The 27,088-nt window shown below is 31.8% G+C and overlaps 1 protein-coding gene across 1 annotated transcript; it reads left to right on the top strand.

Moving 5' to 3' along the window:
* The first annotated feature begins 178 nt into the window (after positions 1–178).
* On the top strand, positions 179–26,843 carry LOC130444233 (nuclear pore complex protein Nup107). Its single transcript, XM_056779292.1, has 11 exons — positions 179–641; positions 697–903; positions 1,982–2,343; positions 4,979–5,185; positions 6,830–7,035; positions 10,663–10,926; positions 14,772–15,018; positions 16,859–17,054; positions 22,284–22,488; positions 24,433–24,664; positions 26,635–26,843. The coding sequence occupies exons 1-11, from the start codon at positions 320–322 to the stop codon at positions 26,740–26,742; spliced, it is 2,556 nt and encodes an 851-aa protein (XP_056635270.1). The 5' UTR covers positions 179–319; the 3' UTR covers positions 26,743–26,843.
* The last annotated feature ends 245 nt before the right edge of the window (positions 26,844–27,088 follow it).

Genomic DNA, 27,088 nt, shown 5'->3' with positions numbered 1-27,088 from the left:
ATATGATACTTGGTTGATAGCAAGTACTGTTACAAGTTCCATGTATAACCGGAGATTGCGCAGAAAATATCATTTAAACGCTTCCAATAATCGTTCCAAAAACGGTCTGTATTAGCAAGTTAGAACAAACTAGATATAAGTTTTTCTTTTCTGATTTGGGAACTTTTGGTTTTCCTATGTTGCAAGTTTGTTTACAATGTAACTGTCAATTCGTAATTTAAAAGTTTTAGGTTACCGACACGATAAGTTAAAAATCAAAATAAAGTTAAGTAAAAATAAGATATCTGGAAATATTTCACTGTATTCTTTTCTACCAAATATGGATAATGATCTAAACAGATCAATTCGTTTATTAGAGAATGCTCTATCTTCGACCAATAAAGGATTGCTCAAAAAATCTTTCATTCAAAGGCATTTAGGTGCTGATGAGAATATTTCCAGGACATCAATTCCTGCTGTGGATACTGATCTAAGGAATGTAATAAATAAACATTTTTCTTTCAACGAAAATGTAGTGTCCAGTTTAATTCAAGCCGATCAAACTGTAACTGGAAATGTTCTCCAAGCTAGTCAAACTCCTTGGAAAACAACGTTTGACAGTCTTTACACTGAATTTTTTGAAATATTATCAACACATGCAGGTAATACTATTGATTTTATTCTATAACTTTGTGTATTTAATTGACTATATTACAGGTGGTTATGATATACTAGATATAGTAACTGAATTAGCCCGGTGTTGTTCAGATGCTCTCAAAATTATTCAAAGCTTGAAATCAAAAGTTGCTGTTTCTCAGTTAGAAGAAGAAATTAGTTTAGAAAAAGAACGAAATACTTGGAGGTTGATATTTATCCTTTACCAAGACAGATTGCTCACTCAAAATTTAATGAAAGATGATTGTGGTAAATATGCACATTTTTTTTTAATTTATAAATAGAATTTTGAATGTTGTACAGCTTCCATTTCCTTTTAACAAAGGAACTTGCACAATCCTTATGGAAATTGGGTTTCAGCCAATTTGTTTGAAATTTGGCACAATGACAGTTCAAAGCAAGCAGATTAACGTCTCAATGGGCACAGAACCCCAAAACCCTCCAAACTATCTGTGAAAAGTCCAAGGGTACAATAAGAGGGGCTTCAGCCAGTTTTTCTGAAACTTGACACAATGATAGTTTGAAGTATGCTGATTAAAAGTCTTGATATCCATGGAATCCCAAAATCCCGAAACCTTCTAAATTACCTCTGAAAAGTTCAAGGGTACAATACGAGGAGGGGCTTCTGTCAGTTTTTCCGAAACTTGGCACAATGATAGAAGCAAGCTGATTGAAAGTCTTAATGGGAATTAAACCCCAAAATTCCCCCAAACCCTCTAAATTACCTCCAAAATAGTCCAAGGGTACCATAAGAGGAGGGGCTTTGGCTAGTTTTTTTGAAACTTGGCATAATGATAGTTTCGAAGCAAGCTGTTTAAATCTCAATGGGCACGAAACCCCATAACCCTTCCAAACCCTGTAAACTACATTTAAAAAGTCCAAGAGAAAGGGCTTCGGCCAGTTTTTCTGAAACTAGGCACAATAATAGTTCAAATCAAGCTGTTTAAAAGTCTCAATGAAGCCCTTCAAGAAATGATCTCAACTGATTTCCTTGAAAACGATAAGGTTTATCAATGGCACTCAAACAGTCATAAAGATGATTAAGTAGAAGACTTGAATTATTTAGATGTCGAATACATTATGAAGTTTCATATGTGTACAATACAGAGTAACTAAGGCATCTATGATAGCTCATTATCTTACATGATTTACCTCGGACACTTAAGGGGTAGTTTTGACGGGGTTTTGGGGCTGGATGCTCATTGAAACTTTCAATCAGCTTGCCTCAAATTGTTATTGTGCTTCAAAAAAATTAGCTGAAATCTAGTTTTCCTAGGGATTGAGCGGAGTCTTCTGTAACCTGATGTAACAAGTTTATATTTTTTAGAACCTATTCAATATTTTGGCCAATCTGAAAAATTATGTGTTCAAAATTTATTTAAACGAAATAATTTAATTAGGGAGAGTCAACTTATAATTGATTGGCTGGAATGTAGTGCAGCTGATCGGGATGATGAAACTTTAGTCTTTTCTGATAGCACTGTTGGATGGGAAAATACTTTACATCAACTAAAAAGTGCTGACACGATAGCCTTCAGCAGTACTAGACAAATTGTAACACAACTAGATCCTGATGCTCCAAATTATCAGAAAAAATCTTTACATGATTTAGATGCAGAAGATGAAAAGAGACTGATTGAAAAAATTTTCATGGAGATCAGGTGTGGAAAATTAGAAGAGGCTCAAAAGGTGTGTTATCCTAGTAGTAAAAAAAAATTATATTTGATTATCTTGAAAGGGTATCTCTTTCATTAACTAGGTTTATATGAGTAAAGCCTATGCCTAGGAAATACTTTCATACTATTCCTAATTGAAACATTTTATATCTATCAGGGTTGGACAAAATCTTTTTAAGTAGAAAAAAATCAAAAATAAGTTATTTTTTTATAAAAATTGAAATACATAATTATGATATATTTGATTTTTTTATAATTTATATAATTAAAATGTGATGCTTTTTCAAATAGTGATTTTCTACTCGTCAGCACTCTATTTATTATTTTAGAGTTTATGATTACTATAATTTGTCTCAACAAGTTTTATTCCATGTATTGTGCGAGCATGTTGACTATATTGTGTTTAATTAGAAAAAGTTATATTTGTGGAAAATGAAAGAACACTAACATCTAAATCAAAATAGTTCTAAATTTGAATTTTATCCTGAAACAATGGCGGGAAGAAAAGAGGGCATTTGGAAATAGTTTTACTGAGCACGAGAGAAATTTTGCCCTGGAATCGTTTGAGAAAATACAAATATAGTCGGCTACTGCTTTTAACCATACGATTTAATGCCTAATTGGAAATATTCTGAAAAAAAAATGTTTATTCGGGAAATAACATCAAAACTCTCCGACATTGGCTGGTGGTGGACACAGAAACACTGATTTTGAATTGCAGTCAAAATTAAGGAAGCAACTATGAATAGATTAGTATTTTTATAATTTTTCAATGAAGAGAATAATATGTTTAGCATTTTTGTTTATTCAACTATTTTGAGTGTTTTTTCTATTTCCTAGGTTAAATAGGTAGGTATTATAATATATATATATATATATATATATATATATATATATATATATATATATATATATATATATATATATATATATATATATATATATATATATATATATATATATATATATATATATAATGACTGTGTGTGTGACTGTGAATTAGAAGAATAAGATTTAGCAGAGAAAAAAAATGACACAATGTTACAAATGTTAGATTAGATCCTATTATTTTGAAGAAACGTTTTATCATAAAAGTTAAAGATAGAAATCAATTATTAATTTTAAATGTTTGGAGAAAAAATTGAAATGAGGCTTTGTAAAATTTTTTTCAATCCCTTTTTTTATTTGCAATCTGTAAAATTTACAATGAACAAATGGTTGAAAGCAATATAAGCTGTCTTGTAGGAGAATTATTCAGTGGCAATTTCCTTTTACTTTGAAAAAAATCGTTTGATTGAGGAATAACTACACAACACATCACTATGACACTAAAATCTGTCAGGCAGATCACATGGAAGATACCTTCTATGCCTTCGCTGGGTGGGAGGTCTCATTAGAGCTGAGCCAATGTGTTGAGATTGGTTTCAATGTGGTTCGAATATTTTTAGATGTGAGATATTTCTTCTTCAATTGCCTTAACCACCTTGAAGGTCACAAGCAATAACGCTGTTGGGTACATACCAAGGAGCATTTACAATAATTCTGAGTACTTTCCATTGAAATCTTTCTAGAATTGCTATATTTGATGCAGTACCCTATAGTGGAATATAATAACTCCAGATGGGCTTAAGTGTGACTTTGTATATTAACAGCTTGATGATTGTTAGTTGTTATTTTCAATCTATCAATCAGTAACAGTTTGCTGAGTTTTAGACTCAATTGCTTTCTTTTTGTTAGTATGTGAATGCTCCATGTTAGTTGTCGGGCCAAATAAATTACAAGGTATTTTGTACTCTCTTTATGCTGCAGAAGATGTCCGTTTAATATAACAGTTGGACAGGTTACTCCCTGTTGGGTTAGGTAATATGAACAGATTTATTTTCATTTACTTTTATTCTCCATGTTTCTAGCCACAAGGAAATGAATAAGAGACATAAATAAGAGACAATAGCTGGGTCCTGATGAGATGCTAACATAGCAGTGTCATCTGCATATATTGTGGCATTTACGTTGTGTGTGGGAATATCAACTGTGTACATAAGATAGAGGGGCCAAGTGCACTTCCCTGACTTAATTGGATGTAAACTGGTAATGTAATCTTGGATTTTGACTTGTTGTTGAGCAGGTAGGATTTGAAAAAGGTTGTGCAGGAGGTTTTTCCTGATTTAGTATATTAGTCCATCGTGCCAGACCCTGTCGAATGCCTGGGCGATATCTGAAAAGGCAGCCGAATAGTAGTATTCCTTATCTTCAAAAGATTGGTACACTTTTTTAGTGACTCGATGAAATTGTTCTATGTTGCTCTCTAAATCCAAATTGGTGGTTATGTGCTGGCCTTTAGAATCGGTTTTATTTTCTCAATTATTAGATTTTCTAGAAGTTTTCACATAACTAATTATAGGCCAATCGGTCTGTAATATATCTTGGTAAAATTAAACTTGGACATAAAACGTTTTCATATTTACATAAATGATTGCACAACATGAAAATTATATGATCATATTGTTACCAAGTACATTTCCAAAACTGGGTGAAAAAGTTTGTCTTGAAATTTAAGATATACAGTAGGCATTTTCAAAATTAACAAATATAATCAAATTGTTATATTGTGTAATTTCTTATAGTATTATGTGACTTTTTTAATACAGCTATGCAGACAATGTGGACATGCTTGGAAAGCAGCACTGTATGAAGGTTGGAGGTTATTCCACGATCCAAACAATAAAGAAGATTATGAACCTGATGTAAATATGGATAATCAAGATGATGAAATGGATTCTAATGAAATGAAAGATATAGAAGGGAATTGCAATAGAGACATATGGAAAAATATGGCAATCAAATTTTGTAAACAGGTAAATTGAACATTCAATCATTTTTATTCGATTGTTCTCAGTATCTTTTTTTACAAAACGTGACCCTCAAGCCAGTACTTACATTTTCCTGTGCGAGCCCTCTTGCGGGAGTATGACAGTAAAATGCACCTCCTCCTTATTGTGTTGTACTTTTTGTAAAACTATTAAATATATTAAAACTACTGTGTAAAAAACTATTTATTACGCAAGAAAATAATTAATTAAACTTGGTTTCAATAATCCGACTATCATGCTCGACGTATGTCAAATTATTAAGTACCTAGTATCTGTTTACAAACCATTTTAAATACCAAAATCCTATTTTACACAAAAGCTATAAATAATTATATTTATGGTCAATAGAGTCACATCAATATAAAATAAAAGTAAGTAATATGAAACGTTAATGGAACTTCAAGTGTTTAAGGGACACTTGGAATTGCTTAACTATAACGTTGGTTCACTTTTGGAGCAGTTAGTGTACAATAAATCTTAACGAATATAATGATAAATCGAAGTTAGGTAAATTTATTATTCATCACAGTCACATTAATAAAGACAAAGCTTTGAATGCTCCTCCACACTAGGCGTTATGTGTGCAGAAGTACCTTAATGTTCATTTTGGAGAATGGATAGTCGGACAAGGATTCTTCCTGTGGGGTATTCTCAAGGACTGCGTTTTTGCAAGAGAACCACGCACCTTTTCCGACCTCCGAACTGCAATTGAAGAAAAATCCATTTTGACGCTGCATTTTTTCTCTTAATGCAAACCTCTTTCCTCACTTATACCAACCTCTGTATATTAAGTTGGCTATATATGGACAATGGATCATTTATCAAAAAAATAATGATTTGAGCTTTTGATAATGCTAGAATGTAACAAGGAACTTGTGGTATCTTTAACACTTATCTATCTTAAATGAAAAAAAGATAACAAAATAAGCATATTGGAGAGAAATGTATTGAAAAGGATTTTCAGAGAAGTGCAGGAGCAAAACGAGTGGAGGAGAATAACGAAAGCCCTTTATGGTCAAGCAGAGATGGGATATGTGGTCAGAGCAAAATGACTCCATAGGATGGGGCATATAACCATAATGGGATATAATTTTCTATTGCCTATGTGAGAGGTTTTCCGATTGGTGAGTGACCTCTTCGACTGACCGATATGCTTGTCACAATTTAAACAAGCAATTTCATGAACTATGTTAGGTAATTTATTGATTGGTATTGAATTATTATGTTGATTAAATATTCTGAAATATTTGGTAGTAACTGATTTTATAAATGGTAAGGGTTGGGTAAAAAGATCCTTTCTAAGGGGAGAAACAGTGAAAAGGAAAAAAGAGTCTCCACAGAAAAAATGGATAGAAGCATGTAGAGAAGATTTAAAAAGAATAGTAATAGAAAACTGTGTTGAGCAGCCATGAACAAAAATGGAGGAAAGCAGTAGAAGCCAATCAATTGAAGGTTGGCTCAAGATTTTGATAGATACAAAAACTTTTACTGCCATAGAATGAAAAAATGTTACATTCAAAAATAAGGTTATATTTTAGTGTAATTCAGGATTTCCTCTTGACATCTTAAACATGTTCTTTCACAATAAAATTCCATTTATTAAAAAACTATTTTGACGAACTTTTTTAGGATTATCTTAGTTTATATGAAAGAGCAGCAATTGCAACATTTTGTGGATATCTGAGCTCAATATTAACAGTTTGTAACACTTGGGAGGATTGTTTGTGGGCTCATATGAAAACTATGGTGGATATCAGAGTAGAGTCTGAGATTAGAGATTGTGTCCAACGGAACAATGATTACTTATCTTTACCTGATGAATATTGGAATCAAAGGTGAGTAACATGTGAGTAAATTGTGATATATATGCATTTCACACCTACAAATAATTCATTCATTATTACTTTACTAGTGTAACCCAAAAGTTTCCCGAATCATATTTTATGGATTATACTTACATATAAATTTACTTTGATAAATCTGAGTACATTTAAAATGAATGTATATTGGAAGCTTTATTTAAAAAGACTATAATTGTAATGATGAATGGTTTAGAATCGGTTGTTGTTTGAGAATGGGGTTATCCTAAACCCAACAATTTATCTTAAAAGACTAATAGTGTAAAATTATATCAACAATTAATATAAACATTAATTGCTATGAATAAATATCTTTGGCATTTGCATATTCTGTTAGCAAATTATTTTTGTAATTTTTGGAGGAGAAATTATCCTGAAAATAGCATGCTTTTAAATAATTACACCATCAATAAATTCTATTCTTCATTATTAGATTTTCATCTCTTTTATCCATTCAAAAAATACACTCAAAGATATTCTATAAGATATTCAATTTTATATATTGGAATTATCTCCACCTATGATAAAGTTTCATAATTATCCCTATCTCACATCACTTGGTTTCATTGTCATATTAATTGTTTTGTCATTGGTTTTGCATAGAATTCAAGTGATGAAATTTACCATTAATTATGGTCAAGTCTGTCTTTATGCTAATGGTCTTATAACATTGTCTATACAAATGTATTTGAATTTTTTTCCACATTTTCATTTTATATCTTCAGAATATTGATGTTTTCATTTTGTATGTATGTATGAATTTTGAAGTATTGTATACACTGGGACCAAAGGATCTATTGTATCCCCCTTTCTTGCTGCGATAATGGAGAATCCAGAGTTTACAGGTGATCCGTTAACCAGCACTCCAAGGTGTAGTGCTCAGGAATTTCTTAGTGTTTCACACTTCGAGAGAATGTGAATAGAGGTTTCGTTCTCTGTGCAACAAAATCTGCACGCCCCATTATCTAGCATCTTCAGGTGTTTGTTGAGGCGACAGTGCCCCGATAGAACTACTGTTGTTATTCATAGATTGTTCTTACTTGATGGTTGATATATTCAGCAAATTTTCTCTGGTTTTTATTTTGTTTTGAATTCTAATTTTCTATTTACAATAAATCGTTTGTTGAATCAATTTATTAATTATATGTATATATTTTCCTAATCATTTTTTAACTGTATTATTTTTAGTAGTTTATATTCCAGTCAGACTATCGCTTTTTGATTGTTTACTTTTATTTCTTTGTATGTATGTCTTTCCTATCATCTAGGTATGCTTTGTGCCTCCAAATTATTCAGTATGTACTAAAATTCAGTGTGAAGTATAAAAAAATTGTATGTACTTCTATCCTTTAGTTCCATTTCTTATTAATTGGGTCACAACTTATATTATTAGAATGAATTTCTTTACAGACAATAGGAATATCAGCATGATTATTGGTTGATATTAATACATACGGTTAATTCTCTATCTTTTTTGGTATCATTATAATTTAAGCCATTTTGAAGCAGAATGAAACTGAAAATAAATAAAACTGCTGCATGGAAAAGGGAATTCTCATTACTTATACAACATATAATGAAAATATTATTTCCAATATATCAGTTTAAATTTCGCAAAAAATTACAATAAACTCAACTGTTTGCAGTGGGTATTTATCCGGGTTTTACCCAATGGTCTCATAAATACCCAAAATAAGGGTATTTTCAATTTTTGAACGACGAAAGATGAAAATATTTTTGTGCATTGTTATTTTTTGCTTTCTCTTTTCCTCTAACATTAAAAATCCGTCTCATGAGATCTTAAATTTATTTTTTTTTTCCTCTAAATCTTACTTGTCATTACTTTTCCATTTTTATAATTTTCAAAGTTGATGACTTACACTTGAATCTTTTAAAATATAAACTTCTCGATGCTATAGTATGAACAATATCATTAAGTAGCATATCCTATTGGTTGAACTGAAACATCACGGATTATAGAGACAAATAGTGGCTGTGACAGTGGCCTTTTGTTTGGAAAGGTTTAAAAGATACCGAAAAAGAAAGAGCAATTGGTCCAATGTTGTGGTGAAGAGGCTTGAAGGGAACGAGTGCTGGCTGATGTTGTTTTGATAATTTTAGTCACTCCAGTAACATCTGCTGCTACTGAAAGAACTTTTAGCACCTTAAGTTGGATTAACTTCATAAAGAGGAATCTGAAATGGCTGGACAGATAGCATATTAGTCGTTCAACTGGAATCTGATAAATAAAATTAAAAATCCACGAAAAGAAAAGTAAAAAGACGTCGAATATGATTCCCACATTAAAATGTAGTTTTATGATGTAGATCGTATTTTTACTATATAAATTCAGTTTCTCTTTTTTATATATAAAAATATGTTTTAATTCCATTAGATTTTGTGTATAGATAAAAAAATATATACTTAATCAAATTTTTTTGCTTGATTCGTATGATTTTATATGAAATATGCAAAATACCTAGGTATTAACCCAATTTAGTATTTACCAATGTAAATACCCATGTTGTGTATCCCGATTTATAACACTAGCTGTACGGCGTTCAAAGAGGACGTGAGCTGGGCTTAGACCGTCGTGAGACAGGTTAGTTTTACCCTACTGATACATCGTCTTTGCGATAGTAATCCTGCTCAGTACGAGAGGAACTGCAGGTTCGGACATTTGATTGATGCACTTACTCGAGCGCGTAATGATGCGAAGCTACCATCCGTGGGATTATGCCTGAACACTTCTAAGGCCGTATCCTTTCTAGTCAAAGGTCTTGAAGTTCTGAAAGTCGAAAGGCTTAACACAATGTGACTTTACTAGGCGGTCGTCGCACGATCCCTATTTCTATTAGAGATTATTTGTGGGCAGTGGGTAAGACAGTAATTTCGATGTTAAAACTTGAAATTGTCTGCATACGACTTAGGTACCTGACAAGGTGTTGTACCTGGTAAAGCAGTTTCCACAATGTCATTTATTGAGACTCAGCCTTTAGAAATATGTCGTTTTGTATTATGCAACAATTACAACAACAATAATAATAAAGATATCAACAAAATATTTTGTTTTTGTTCATTGTTGTCTTCCGAAAGCGGCATTTTTTATGAATAAATTTTTAAAAGATAATTTATTGAATGGAATATATTATTTGGAACAAAACTTGTTACAAATGCATTAACTAGAAAAAATTGTCAGGTATTTTTGATTTATTGGTCTAGAAATAAAAAAGGTTATAAAAATAAACCATAATATGAACAACAAAAATGAAATTTAACATGGAAAACAATATTAAGCAAAATATTATCCTGATAAGGGCTAATATAATCCAACTTCTCTAATTAAACAAATATCCAATCAGATATAGTCTTATATCACACAGTTAAAAATATAACTCATGATATCAATAAATATTTCGTTTGCAATGACCCCATAAAAAAATCATTTTGTGAATATTATATAGTGTGCCACTTTTTTCCAATACTGTTGATGCAAATCATGATTTTTATACAATACAATGTGGTGTTTATACATCTTATATTATAACGTTTGTTACGAATTTCGGTTAATGAATTATTTCTAAATATAAGAATATGTTACAGGATGTCCTTGAATGAAATATTCTCAAACCTTGAATCGTCGAAAAATGCCAGAGTTCGTGAAGAATCCCGAAAACCAGAACACATAATTCAAAAGTATATAATTCTGGATGAGATACCAACGCTGTTATTGAAATTTGAGGAATGGATTGAAGAACAACATAACATACCAACGAATTTTTTGAGGTTCCTTGCACATCTAGTGTTATTTTTTGACCAAATTGGGCAAGGCCATCATCGAGAAATTATTGAGAAAGTTTTGGAAGCGTGAGTTATTTTTTTTTTAATTTATGTTGGAGAAAATATAGATTATATTGTATTAATACAAAAGTGCTACTAATATCTATATAATTCCTTTCTAATATTGTCCTCTAATCTCTATTATTCCATAATTGAATATACACCCTCTTGTTCTTATGTATGAGCACCATTTCCAAATTTCTGAATGATTATCTTTTATATAATCCATATGGCCTATTAATTTTCTGCAATGTTAACAGCTCTCTCTTTCCTTTGTCTTTATTCTTTATCATGTGTGATATTCTCTCTTCTTCTTCTTTTGGTGTGGTGCCTGTCTTCAGATGTGGGCTATCTTCATGACAATTTGGTTGAATTGTGATCTCTATCTGTCACTATTTTCAGTCCTGTCCATTTTCTTATATTATGTAACCACAATAGCTTTTCACGACCTATCATCTTCTGCCCTCAACCTTTCCCTAAATGATCAGTTAAGGGATATGATAATTGGTACCTCGTGTTATATGCCAGAAATAACTGATATTTTTTGTTTATATGATGTTTAAGAATTTTCGATCCTTATTCAGCTGTCTGTGTGCCTCTTTATTACTTGTATGTGTAGTCCACGGGATCTTGAGGATTCTCCGATAGCATCAAATCTCGAACGCTTTTATTTTATTCATGATGCCATCTTAAAGCATCCATGTTTCACATCCTTATAAAAAATGCTCCATACGTAACAGTGGATTGTTCTTAACTGCATCTGAACTGTGACGTTTCTATTTGAGAGAGTTGAGTTTCATTTGCTGCATGCCCTACATGCCATTTGAATCGTCGCTTTTATATCTTCGTCGCACGCTCTATCATTCTACACTGAGCTACTCAAATATTTGAAATGTGATATTAGTTCAATGTTGTGTCTGTTGATTTAATCGAAATTGATTCTATGATTATTCTACATATATGCAGTCGTCCTCTTCGTTTTTCTGATATTTATATTAAAACCCCATCTTCAACGAGACTCATATACTCTGTTCAGCAATAATTACAAGTCTTCCTTGTTTTTTACATACCTTACATTATTTATAATATTATTGTTGATATTATTGTCCTTTCTAGAATGTAATTTCGAATGGTGTTGCGGATTTAGGACTCAAAATAAGAATTTTTTAAAATGCCAACGCTTCGATCTTTCATTTGATCATTAGGTTTAGATTAGGTGATCTCCACTTTTCAGCCGAGATCCGGTCGGAGACCTTAGGCCCATTGTGATGTCCTTGCTGACTTTTCAGTCAGCACTATTTCACTCCCCTTCCCTATCTCTTCCGTTGCCAGGCCCTTGTCCCCTTCCCAAGCTTTTCCAGTTTGCAATGAAGTGATACAGGTCCTTAACACCCAGCTCCGCTGCTTCTTCCAGACATTCCAATGTTTCAGTACCCATGCATTGTAGTCGTTTCGACGTCACGCTACCCTTTCCTTGGTGATTGTTCTTCTAATCAACTCCTCATTGTGCTCTGGAATCGTTTCCCTTTGCCTCTTTGACATTTGGTTTTTGATATCCTGGCATCCCGGGAAGTGAGTTTCCATCAGTAGCTCCACTGTTTCACTGCAGGACGCAGTACCGTTTGGCATCTCTATGCTCCCTAAGACAACAAGGTCCTTTGAGAGCATTTTCTTGAGCCTTGCGGTGTCGCTGGTCTCCAATATGGACTCCATAAATTCCTGCCGTGATCTTATTTCTTCTGATCTCTGTTTCTCTCTCTGTTTTATAACCATTGAAGCTAGCTTTATAAGCTTGCCAACGAGACAATCTTCCTCAATGGCAGCGACGATTTCAGGATAACCTCCAGCTTGGAGCCAGGCTACAAGTCATCGCAGCCGCCGACTTTTCCTTTCCTCGTCGCTGTCGAGATCAGCAATTGCCATCAGGACCCTCTTCTCAACCTCGAGCCACCTGTCGGATGACAGTCTACCATCCAGATCTGATTGATCTACGATGGCAACTCAAAGCTAGTCGAGGGCTTAGGCTTTTTTACCTTCTTCTCATCTTCCTCTAGGGATCGAATCCTTTTAGACGCTTTCATTTTCGGAAGCGTCTTTTTGGCTTCAACCCCCACAGTCGGTGAAAAAATGGCGTCAACCCTTTTCATAAAACCTTAACTCTTCCTGAAAAATGGGAGATATGATCGTGGTGGAACTCCTACAGTCACATCAGAAATTTATTGCATTGGAAGAGCTACGGTTTACGATATTTTGAAAAATAGAGAAATAATTGAAAACCTCATAAAATCTGTTAAAATCTATTCTAAAAGTAAAACTCTCAAAACAAGCAAAAATCCCCAAGTTGAAGAAGCCTTTTACGTATGGCACCAACAACAAGATAGAGACATGTCCCAATTTCTGGAGAAATTCTAAAAGAAAAAGATTTCTTATCAACAAATATGAAAAAAGATGATTTTCGCGTTAGTGTTGGGTAGTTCGAAAATTTTAAGAAGTGTCATGATATTCGTTTTATACAGATAATCGATGAGAAATTATCTGCTGATGAGACAGAAATTTCTAGTTTTATTGGTTTTATTGCAAATCTAAATGCAAAAATCACTGAACTGGGCCTTACACCTGAACAAGTGTACAATGTCGATAAAACTGGCTTGAATTGGCGTCAACTTCCAACGAAAACATTTGTAACATCGGATGAACGGAAAGTTTCTGGTCGAAAAACGCAAAAAGAAAGAATCGCGTTAATGGTGTGTGTAAATGGTGCTGGAAGTCATATGCTAAAACTGCTAGTTTTGGGTAAATCCAAGAATCCCCGAGCATTAAAAAACACAAAAAGTGAAAACCTCCAGTTTTTTAGTAGGATCAGAGTAGAGCGTAGGTAACACAAGAAGTGTTCAATAACTGGTTTTCCTATCTCTTTGTGCCAGCTGAAGAAAAGCACTTGAAAAACAAAAACCTCCCGATAAAAGCCCTTTTACTACTAGATAACATTCATGGACATCTAGATATGAACGACTTAAAAGTTAAAAAATTTTCTTTGAGGACCTCACATCACTTTTGAAGAAATTTAGTATTAAAGGCGTGCTTATTAATGTAGCATTTGCATGACAATAAGTGAAATCGTCATCTCTAATTGAATGCCGGTTAAATATTTGGCCAGAAAATCCAATGCTGAAACAAAATGATAACGAAGTTATCAATGACACTCTCACATTTGCGACAAAATTCATGCTCCGTCAGAATCTTCAGAAGATAACTTGAACGCCGACTTTACAGACTAAGAAATCACATCTAATGAAGATGAAACATTAGAGGAGCTTCTGAATGCTAAACATTCTGTCAGCTGTGACGAAGCTATATTGGCTGCAAATGTTTTAATACGCTAGTGAGAAGAGTGGGAACTTGATTACAATATTTTGATTCTACAATCTCTTCAAGAAGAATCCATGACTATCAGTCACCACATGGTAAAAACAAATTAGAGACTTTTTCAATGCTTAAAATAAAAAATATTTTTTATGTCAAAATTAATACATATACTAATTATGTGTGTATGTTTTTCAGTTTTTTATAGGCTAGGTGTTGATAATGAAAGATAGTAGATTTTTCTTGAGTATGTACATACATACACAGCTAAAATCGGTTAAACATATACAATTTTTGCTAATCCGATGTTTTTTGGTCCCGTAAGTGTCGGACTATCGAGTGCCAACTGTATTATAATTGCAATTCATTTGCTCTAATCCAATAAAATGTTTTATATTTATTTTATTTTTTTTTTATTATAAAAGGGGATACAAATTGAACACACCCAAATACATAATTCATAAACATATAAATAACACATTATAGATTATTCTTACTATTACTTTCAGCTACATCAAGAGATTAATGGTTCTGAATGAAACCCAGTTGGTTGCCTTTTATGTAAGTAAACTTAATCCTACAAATCAAGTGTTACTGTACTCAAAATATTTGGAGAAAATAATAGCCCAAGAAGATCGGAAAGATGCGTTAATGTTTGCTGAAGATAGTGGTTTAGATGTACATGCAATTACTAAACAAGTTGTCGAAAATATTAGAAATATCCCACACGCCACTGAAGAAGATGGAAATCTTCAGGTATAAAATTGAATTGTTTATGAATCTCAAGACAATGTATTAAAATTACAGGGCTTCTAGTGAGGTCCCTAAAGTCCCCAAAAATGTAACCTATCCTAACCAAAAGTCTTTTTTTTAATTTTGTGTCAAATACTATATGATTTATATATATTATTATTATAATAGGTTTTTTCCTTCTTCCTGTTTTGTTGCATTTCCAGTTATGACACACAATCACAGTGGCTTTATTTCAATGGGACATTCTGTTTATTCACCCATTTTCATGAATAATCTCAATTAATGTAAAACTGACAGAATATTTTTGTGTGTGAAAAACATAATTTGAAATATTTTAAAAATTATCCTGTTAAATGAATCAAACTATGTAAATCTGATTTAAACACCTTTATTAAAAAAAAAAGAAAAACTGATGATCAGACAATATATTGCATAATCTACATAAAAATATGGAAATCTTAAATTCTACATAATCCTTTTGATAGATTTTAGGCATATTGTGTTGCCATCAATTAAATGTAAAATATTTATTATAATATTTTTACATTTTTTTATTTCAGGTATTTCTTACCCGGCTTACACTTGGTAGGGAATTATATATAAAAAAATACTCATATATATATTATTGATCTTTATGAGTAAAATAATAGGTCCCTATGACTATTTTTTCATGTTAGTCCCTAAAGTCACATTTTTAAAAAGTTGTGTGTTAAAAACCCTGAAATTATGTAAATGTATAATTCTAAATTCAGTTTCCTGCTTATTTTTTTTAAACAATAAGACAAAACAATTTCTCAGTATCTACATTCAGCTGTCCAGTTTACGTCAACTTATAAGATTTCTTCTTCTTACCTCGTATATTAATTTTAAAAGTTTTCGATTTTTTTTCTCATCGTAGAACATAAAAGACATTTTCTTATCGCAATGTTCCAAGAATATAGTCAAATCTCAATATAACGAATTCCTTGATGAAACGAATTTTTCCAAATCTCCTGGAGGTCTTCATAAGATACAATGTAAATTTTGCATCTAAATAACGAATTTTTATAGTCAAAAACTCGATATAACGAATTTTTAATGATCCTCGAAAAATAAACTAGTAGTAATATTACCATTATTAGGGTTCACACCAGCAATGAAAATTTAGTGGTCCAAAAGGACCACCTAAGTTATGATTTAGCGGTCCAAAAATATAACGTGGTAGACAAAAGTAAAAAAATTAACATATGCATGCTACACACACTTTTATACATATTTTTACGGCATATATAAATTCTTTTATGCAAAAACAGCACAGTAAATATAAAACATAGGTTTTTTTAAAAATATTTTGGGCGACAAATTTGTCGTCGATGTGTATGATTTTGGCGACATTTTTTGATGATTTGGCGACATTTCTTGATGATTTGGCGACAATTGTCGCTATGTCGGCATGCTAGCGTGAACCCTAACCATTATACAACGAATTTTTTTAGTCAGCTCGATATAGCGAAATTTCACCAACTAAGCCTTACTATAACAAATTATTTGCTCTGCCACTTGAGATTCTTTATATCGAGGGTTTGACTGTATAATTTCATGGGAATAATCCAATTAGTCTTCGATATTTCTTCTTAGGTTCACTCAATTTCTGTTATTTCACACGACATTAATTTCCATAACACAATTCTATCATTTGGATAATTCAAGTGTTCTACTTTAAAAATTTAATAAACATCTGACGTAACTTCAAATCATTGCTGAAGTTCATTTATATTTTTACTGTTTCCAAGATCCTGTCCTGCCAAGAAATTGTAGTCACCATATTCCTTGTATATATTTTGTTTTTTTTTTAATTTTCCAGCACAAGATCACGGAAGTTGACAAATATAAAATATCCAGCTTAGATTGGATACTTTATGATGAATATCAACGGGCCGAAGCCATTGTCCAGACGAATGCATTGATATTCACTTTCCTAACTTTGGGAAAGTTGGATGCTGCTCAACTTGCGTTTAATAAAGTTCCTCCAAATAGCGTTGAAAAAATAATTGCTGAAGGTAGAAGTAACTATTTTTAATAAAATTTATCGCTGATATTATATTATAGTTTGTTGCGTCTTTAATATTTGTTGAAGTAAAGTCATATCGTTGGATATCTTCCATCACGTGACTAATATGTCTGCACAAATACTCATGTGTGAATCAAATCAAAATTTCTGTCTTCTTAGTACAAACAATTGTTATGACTAATAATGATTGTATTTTATTTATGTGGTTAACAACAATATATTTGACACAAGTCTTTTGATAAAAATATTGATATAAGGGGTGAATAAGTTTCAACATTAATATTATTTTTACTAGAAAGCAAATTTTTTGCAGGATGACTAGGATTTTATATAAGTAGTTACATATTTATATAGTTCACAAAAGTAACATATTATTTAGTCTATCAACTGGGTGTCCTCCTATATCATTATGTCCTTAACTATATCAAAATTTCACTCTATAAACTGATTTATATTAGGAGTGTTAGTAGATTCACAACCTGAGGCGTAGTTACTTACCGCTGTATCAATGATACAGGGCCCCCGGGCTACAGAAGCCCCTAACATGTGTAAACAAAAATTAGTGAAAAGTTATCCCCAATGTCACTTAATCTCATGTTTCCTGGGAAAAAACATATGAAAAAAATGTCATACGTGCCTATAGAGTTTTTACTTGAGAAATGACAAAAGTCAACAAAGCAATCTCTTTTTTTCTGGGCTAAGCACTGCGAATCCAAATTTGTTATTCTTGTAAATACTTTAAACACGCTAAGCCTCTTCAATGTTAAATGCTGTGCACAAACTATAGATTTTTCACCTACTATGAAACGTATACAAAGTGTCTACAAATAATGTATAGTTTGTTTATGGGCATTTTACATTAAACTCATTTTATGTGTGTTATTTTTATACGTTTGTGAAATCTTGGGATTTGCAGTAAGCGTGCCCCCAAAAGTTGGCAACATCCTACATATGTCGGCTAAATACAGTAAAGACATCTCACTTAATATTTATGACCAATTAATTGCTCTGAAAACATGCTTAAAATCTGAAATTCAAAAAATTCATTCCATTACGGAACTCATGGAATGATTGCTGATAAAATTCAATAGCCTTGCATCAAGTTTTCCAGAGGTAATAACAGTATGTTTTTTATTCTTGAAACTTCCAGTTACGACCGCAACAGCTGAAAGAAGTTTTTCAAAATTAAAACTGAGAAAAAAATTACCTAAGGACTTCGATGGGGCAGTAACGGCTATCAGAATTGTCACCATTGTCTATAGAGGCATATTTAATTTGAATTGTTTGGCTAGCTCAATTTCTAGGAGAAAGCGATAACTTATAATCAATAAATATTTATTTTAACTTGATGCAAGCATTTTTGTTTCTTTTGTGAAAAAATTTTGCCCTTTATTTGGGCCCCCCAACTAATTTTGATACAAGGCCCCTCCAAAGCACACTACGTCACAGTTCACAACATTGGTAGCAGAATATTTAACTGAGACTGTGGAATTGCAGCCGAAAATCTTAATCCAATTCGCAATCTGAACTGCCCTAACTAGTATTTTTTGTATTTATTTACACTCTATTAGTAGGGGGAATTAATTAACACCGCCTCTAACGTTTTTAATTTATTTACACACTATACAAAATACTTAAATGATTAACTTATAAATATCACTTGAATACTTTCTGCGATTACTTTTACTAATTCGTACTTTTCACTACGAATATTTATTTAAAACTAAGTAACTGCCCTTACACAACTCTTTATAAATAGAATTCCACAAACTTCTAGAACAAAGAAAACAACAAATAAATAAGTAGACTTTCTAGAAATTATTTAAATTATTATTTTATATATATAATTAATTAATTAAAAACCGTAAATAAACCGTCTGCCATAATATAATAAAAAGTTCTAAAAGTAAATATCAAAGGCGCGTTCGCCGAATTTTACAATTCCATTGTAGCTGGACAGGGCCGGCCTAAGGACCCATTGCGCGTAACATTATTATACTAATTCAATATTTATATTCACCAAATTTCGTTCTTGTGTAAGCCAGTCTTCAATTATTTTTTCGGTGTGTCTAAAACAATTATCTCAAACATTTGCACTACATTTCTCCAATGCCTCTTTCTACAAACTTAAGACCCTTTTATCACCGTATCTTTCTCTATCAATATACTTATAATACGTCTTGCAGTTGGCTCAAATAAGTTCAATGGCATGATCATGTTGTCAGAACAATTCATCAATGACATAAAACATTTTATTTTCAGTTCATTTTAGCAGTTTGTAATAGTTCAGGGTTCAGGTCTTGAGAGGTTTTCATAAAACCCAACACTGTTGGCTTTTAACCAAGTGATGATTTGATATTTCTTTGATGAAGTAGTAAGTTGTTTCTCTGCAAGTATACTATGATAAGGCGCATTGTCCATTACTATTAACGACGGTTCGTCTGAATTAGGAATTAACTGTGTTGCAATCCACTTCTAAAATACAGGGTACCTATTTAAAAAAAAAGGTGATTCCGTCTCTAGGATAAATAGAAAAATGAAAAATAATAGGGGTTTGCTCAGTAAAAAAAAATTCGAAAAGCCATCCTTATTCAAGATAAAAGGCGTTAAAGAAAAAACATATACACATTTTTTACAATTTTGCCGCAACGACTGGCTACATTGTATTGAAATTTTATACGAGTATGTTTATTATATACGATGAATTTGTTTTTATGTCTGACTCTCATAGGGGGCGCTAGCTACACGGTTCGTAGCAAGTAGTATTTTTTCAATAATAGATTTATTAAGCAAAATTTTAAGTGAAATTAAACATCATATAATTTTACCCCAAAAAGATACTGTACCTTATTCGGAATATTTTGATTTGAAAATTATGAAGTAATAACCAATGCTGGTGTAAAGTACTGATAAAGTTATTAACTACTATTATTATTAATTAGTAAGTATTATGTGAATTGAAAAATTTTTGTCGCGTAATTGAGACCCCATCGATAAAACGGATACATTTGAAAAAAATTGAGACTGAGGGCTTTCGTTTCTTGTAACTTTTCACAAAAATCCAGTCTAATCAATATATGACTTTGTTTTTCAAAAGTTAAATTAGTATGGGCACTGAGCTATTGGAGGCGTTAGTATGGAACAATAAACAATTGATCATGTCTTGCGGTTCTGGGATTCAAACTGTTGTTTGTTCCATACTAAGGCTCCAATAGCTGAGTACTCATAATTATTTAACTTTGAATTTTACACATTTTCTCTGATTTTGCCATGGAAAACTGTCATTCATTGATAATTATGACGTTGAGTCAATAATAATGACATTTCTGAAACCTTGTTATTTATTAAAATATATATTGTTAATCAAAATGTACTCAAATTTTGATAACACTGACATGTTATTAACCTTAGGCGAGTGCTTAGGAAACTCTAGTGCAACTGTTATGTGTGTCCTCGAAGAAACTTACACATTAGAGTCATTGAACGACGTTTTCGAGAAACTGGGAATGTGATACCTAAAAAAATAAATTCTGGTAGGACAAGAACAACAAGAACCATTAATAAAGAAAATATGATTTAAAATTTAGTTGATCAAAATCCAACAGTTAGCATAAGGAATGTGGCAAGACAAACAAATGCGTCTTCTTCAAGTACTTGGAGGATACTTAAAGAGCAACTGCTGCATCCTTATCATTACAGACAAGTCTGTTGCCAAGAACTGATACCAAACGATCTATCGGTAGAGTGAATTTTTGTCAAACATTACAAAAAAGGACAGCCTTCAATCAAAAATTTTTAAAATGTATTCTTTTTACAGACGAAGCTACTTTTACGCGACAAGTATGTTTAACTCCCATAATGCATACTACTGGTGTGATGAGAACCCACATGTCAAAAAGGGATCACCTCACCAATACTCATTTAAAGTTAATGTTTGGGTAGTAGCTTTAGGTAATAAATTAATATGTTATCACATTCTACCTGGAAGTTTAAATGGTGATATGTACCTGGATTTTTTAAGCAATCACTTATTCGAGATATTAGAAGTTTTAACGCTAAACTATCTCTAGTTTTTATGCACGATGGAACTCCACCTCACTTAGAAGGTGTCGAATTGGTTGCAGAAGCTCAGATTCATTGGCCTCATCGGTCATGCTCTTAGGTTATCTTGTTAGATTTCTATTGATAGAAGATATTACGTAGAAAATATGTTTGATAAATTGTAGATTGAGTCATGTTATGAAAGACTTCCAACGATCCGATTTTATTTATGATTGACATTTTCTTTTATCGATTTACATAGATTGTCAAGGATTAAACATTCTAGAAAATATAATTTATCCCAACGTGATACTTTGTATGAACTTTAAGTCACATTTTATTCTAGTAACATGTTTGTTTTTAAGTTTTAAAACTTAGCTCTAGCCAAAAAGAAGATCAATACTTCATATTTTGGATATCAATTGTGATATTTAAACTTATTTCGATTTTAATGGTTTTGTTGATTATAAATTCTAGCTTTTCCCATATATATATATATATATATATATATATATATATATATATATATATATATATATATATATATATATATTTTTGTTTATATTAATTGAGTGAACCTTCTATATAGTCTAGAAAGTTCAGATAATAGGTTTTACATTACACTGCCACTTTCCTTATTAACTTATACTATGAGAGATGTTTCTATCATGTACAAGCTTGCTTCACAGTTCCGAAGTTCTAATAATTTCCAGATTTCATCTCATCAGTTGATCCTGAGGCAGCAGTGATTTATAAGAAAGCTTCTTTTCACTAATATCTAAATGCTTCTTGAAACCAAAACCATTTTTTTTCCTTTCCTTAGAAAATCTTTCTTGTAGATATTTTCCTACACCACTCCAGGCTCAATAAAAGCTATTTGTGCTTTTTTCTGGTGTGTATTGGCGCCTTCATTCTCTTTGCTTCCCGTTTGATTGGAAATCTACAGTTTTTGTATGCTTTTTTATTTGTTGTTTTTGTAACTTCACTATTTTAAATGTCCACCATTAATATTAAATGTAATTAATAGAACCCTAAAAATTATTCTTTAGAAGGATTTTAGTCTGGGTATCCGTTGTTTAAATATTTTTTTGTTTCCATTTTGTAACAAATTCTACTGAAAAATATTTTGTTTCAATAAAACACATTATTACCAAATAATGTTAATTTTTATTTTCAGGTGTAGTTAATGATAAGGTTAATCAAACAATTAAAGAATATCTATGCTACAAAGCTTATCTTGATGCTCAAGAAGCATTTAGTGAATGGTTTAAACACTGTAAAAGTCAACCTATGCCCCCGGATAGTTTACCTGAAAATGTCCCATTTCCAGAAAAAGTAGCTCACCAGCATAGGGAGTCTCAATACAAAGCAGAACTTGGAAGGTAAAATTTATGAGATATGAGGCAAACTAGATAGGAAAAGTGTTTATCAAAAATGAAAAGTACAGAATTTTAGGTTTGGTTTTGGTGAAGCTTATAAAAATTTGATGTTAATTTACTATATATAAGCCATATCCCCACTATAATTATCTTTGAATATGGCTACGCCCATGCTCGTTTGTGCTGGCGTACAGATAAGATGTTTTTTTGACTAGTTCATTAAAATTTCTATATTTTCTGTGTATATTCCACGATCAATTTCTACTTGATTATTTGTAAGTTGATTACTTTTAAGGCTGATTGCCGTCATATAGGATTGCTATATGTCTTTTCCACCAGTTTCTGTCCAAATTGAATTGTGCACACCTTTCACTGTCTAGAACTTGCACTTGGAAGTGATAGGATGAGTTCCTATGTATTTGGTTCTTACTATATATACACACCTATTCCCTTTGCTATCGCAGTTTTGAAACAGTATTCCATGTTATGGTATGATTTAGTGAAGTGTGTTGTCTTTTTGCAATTTAGCAATACTGGGAATTTCTTAAAATTCTTCTTGTCACTTAGTCTGTATGTCATATTACAGCAAAGTGGAGTTTAATCTGGTTAACTCATATTGTTGTTATATGTACCCTGTAATATTGGGATCTCTGGCAGAGGCGTGGCTTAGAACATTTCCCCTAGCGGCCAAAATATGAACTGGAGCCATTAAGTCACTTCACATTACGTATATAAACAAACGTGGAGAGTATTGGAAAATATTTTTGTAAAATAATAACTTTTATAATTTAAAAAAATTAAATTGAAATAACCTTTCAAAAAATTTTCTTGCACAAAACCAAGCACTAAAAATTTCGTTAATGGTGAGAGTGTTTTAAATACTGAACATGTGATAAAGTGTGGGAAAGTACCAAATAGTGATTGTAATATAAGTATATTGGCTTTTTTTACAAACCTCATATGTTAAAGATAATCCGCGTGAAATAACAGGTGAAATAATAAAAGATGGTCGAATAATTGAATTGAGTTGTTTATTTAAGACTGGTTTAAGTGGTATATGTAAACATGGCTTGCAGTATTGATCTATTGTAACCCATAAGATGTTTTTTGAAATTTTCATAAACTGTTATTATTTTGTTACTTCAACAGTTTATTTACTGCTAGAGGTTTTTATTTTTTCATTTAGATTCAACTTTTCAATGTTATTAATTGTCAGTAATTATTTTTCAATCAATCTTCTAGATACCTTTTTTTTCAAGAATCTGTTAAAGGACAAGCATTCTTCAGATGACTCTAAAGGAAGATTCTGAGTGAGAACACTCGTTCTTTTTAGATAAGAGCGAATTGACCAATATCTACAACAAATAAAAATAATAAATGCATTATTGCCAGAAAAAATAAATGTTAAAAATACTTACGTGATGGTAAAAAATCATCCTTAATAAAATGGAATGAACAGACTCTCATACTGGAAGTTAGGCTTCTTACAATTTTCAATGCTCGTATTTAAGCTTTGCTTTTACGATCAAATTTACAATAACAAACTTTACTTTTATTTTTTCTTGCATGCTGGGACTTCCATAACCAAAAAAAGGTTCTTAAGGCAATTTTCTAATTTTCAGATAGTAATTGTTATTAATTTTAACTTTAAATAATATACAATCAAGTGATAAAATTAAAGGTATGATTATTTCCACATAAAGATTCGTGCACTTGATATCAGCTGTTATCGGTGCAACCTACCTACTTTGATATTAAATTTCGCCACCAGATAATGTAACCGAGTGCTAGAAATCCCAATACATTCTTGAATCTGCACCTCATATTGTAAAGATCAAATTATACCTCATCAGATCGAAATACAAACATTGTGAAGAGGTCGGACTCTAAAAAACATTGAAAATATAAATTACCTATTAGATGTTATATTGTTTTTTTCTTTTTTAGGTGGAAATTGACATTTGCTCATTATGTAAAAAATGCCAAAGCTAAACTTTACAATGTTATCCTTTTTCCGGATGGATGGATTGTAGGTGCAGAAGAAGAGGATTTTCTAAGATCTACTTGTATACCTGAAATAGTTTTATTGTTATATGCAGTGTTATATGAATCTGGTCAACATGAAGAATGTTTACAATTAGCTGATATAATAGCATCTGAAAAATATGGAATTTATAAGGTAATCAAGTATATTTTAACCATGAAGGATTTTGGAATCAATTAATGGATAAAATATAGTTTCAAGTAAACACAGTGGCATTAAAAAACATGTCAGAATTTTAAAAATTTGGTTAATAATGCAAATAATTTTAGAAAATAGGTTGAAATGTAGTTCTAATCAAGAAAAAATTTGAATCACATAAATTTCATGCACTTTCAATTATTTTTACTCTTATATTTCTATGTGTATTAACATTTGAAATTGGCCAGTTACATTGCTTGGTTTGTGTAGCCAACATTAAAACTAAATTATAATTAGAATCAAACAAAACCCAGAGGAAGATGATATTATTGTCCTTCCTAGTATGTAATTTCGAATGAAGTTGTGGGTTGATGATTCAAAATAAAACCGTCCAAGAGTTTTTTTACAATGCCAACGTTTCAATCTTTGACTACTAATGACTATAGTAGTGGCGATAGGAAGCCGCCTTGTCGGCATCCGTCTTCTAATTTTGCAGTTATTGCTTTATCCCCTAGAATGATATTAATAATACGACTATCCAGAGTTGCCATAATCCTAGACACCATTCTTGGTTCGACGCTTGGTTTTACCAGTTTAGTTCGAATACAGGTAAAATATGCCCGGCTTTAAACACGTTGTTACCAAAGCAGGAAAACCTGCAAGCGTTAGTCCCTCCCAGAGATAGTCTCTGAGAGCTTGAGCCATGAATCCACGACAAGGTCCTTGTATTTGAAGAGGAATTGAAAGGATATAAATACATTACCGTAATACCGTAATACATTAATAATTTTCGCTGGAAAGCCTATTTTCGATTTCAAGAATTTGACATAGGACTTACCCTGATTTTCAGAATGTAATAGGTAACAGTTATTTATGCTGGTTTACAAAAGGAGTCAAAATATTATTATTCGGTCTGATTTACTTACAACCGCAAAGTAAATTAACGTGCTCGAAAATACACACGCCCTTTAACCTAGTGTCTCACAGGTAACTTGTGAGAGAACGCATTCCACTTCGCTCGTGTGTATGGTTGCACTTTAGCTGTCTCTGAATTAGGAATAGTTTAGATTTGATTAGATGAGCTAGGAAGTAAAGACCGTGAATATTTCTTGCTAAGACCTGTTGATCCATTGTGTACCTCGAACTGTTTACCAGTCAGGTAGTGAGTTACCTGTCGCTATGCAGTTAATCTTTTTCCACTTTTGAAAGCTTAAATATAAGTGCCATAATCTTGAAGTCTATGAAGTGCGAGGCAGCACTCACAGGAAAGGCATTCAGCTGTTTCGTTTTTTCGTTTGGTTCCTTGCAGAAACGATTAGAACTGTCGGAAGTTTCTCCGATGTACTTTGGATGGAAATTCGCCAAACAGTGAACATACCAGTAACCCTTCTTAGTTTATCTTGCCTTTTGGAACCAGTTGGTAGCATAAATAAGAAATATCCTCGATTGTTTTATACCTGGCGTCTCACTCCATTAGAATAGCGGGTTCTACAACCATATACTCCTGTCCGTATTTGATCAAATATGACCAAACAATATTCGTGTTGAGTGTTTGTGTAAATGGACAAGATTTTGTGTCTACAAGTTGAATTCTACCGAGCCTGATTTTATTTTACATATAACGATCATAGAAAATTAGTATTTATTTTTATTTATGCATATAAAATAAGACTAACCCGATAAACTGCAGTATAATGCAATGAATGAATGAATGAATAACGCATTGCAAATCTAACTAAATTTATATCGTTAAATCCTTTTAATATTGGATTATCTCCTCTGTTTTTTCTACATCACTGTATCTGTTTGTATAACAATTCGTAGACTAGTATAACAATGTACTTTTCCTTAATCTCAACTCATTCAATCATCCACTTTATTTCTTCCCGATGACATATTCCCATTATATAACCAACCGATCCAATTTAAACTTTATACTCTACGAATTTTTTATTTTTTGTTGTTAGGTGTACTCCAAGGAGAAGCTCGGCGAGATTTTAGTCAAACTTTGTGAAAGTTCTGTCGCTTTATTAAATGCAAAGAAGGATCCTTGGGGCAATGAAACAAGCGCTTGAGAGAATTTTCGCGATGGTTACGAGGTTTGCTTCGTTTTTCATCCACTGGGATTTTTTACTTGTTAATTAACTAATTTGGCATTAAAGTTTTTTATACGAAATGATTTGTGTTTTATTCAACAATTTTTTTTTTTTGGTGCACTTTAAGATGTTTTTGATTATTTTTATGACACTTTACATGAATAATTCTCTTGGAAATACGGGGGTGTTTGAAGGGGAAAAACTTTTTAAGGGTTCATTACGCCTTAAGTAGGGTGACTAAAATATATTATTGTTAATTTCCTATAATTTCTGATGTCATCTACCAAAATTTTTAATAAATTAGTTTTCAAACTCATACAAAAAA

The sequence above is a fragment of the Diorhabda sublineata genome, chromosome 5 (genome assembly GCF_026230105.1).
Source record: "Diorhabda sublineata isolate icDioSubl1.1 chromosome 5, icDioSubl1.1, whole genome shotgun sequence".
Taxonomy (NCBI): domain Eukaryota; kingdom Metazoa; phylum Arthropoda; class Insecta; order Coleoptera; family Chrysomelidae; genus Diorhabda; species Diorhabda sublineata.
This window is presented reverse-complemented; position numbering and strand designations above follow the sequence as displayed.

What these genes read in the sequence shown, in the direction of transcription:
- LOC130444233 (XM_056779292.1), top strand. Translation starts at nt 320, where the DNA reads ATGGATAATGATCTAAACAGATCAATTCGTTTATTAGAGAATGCTCTA. An exon ending in GATGAATATTGGAATCAAAG is followed by an intron (nt 7,036 to 10,662) that starts GTGAGTAACATG and finishes AATATGTTACAG; the next exon opens with GATGTCCTTGAATGAAATAT. An exon ending in TACAAAGCAGAACTTGGAAG is followed by an intron (nt 22,489 to 24,432) that starts GTAAAATTTATG and finishes TTTCTTTTTTAG; the next exon opens with GTGGAAATTGACATTTGCTC.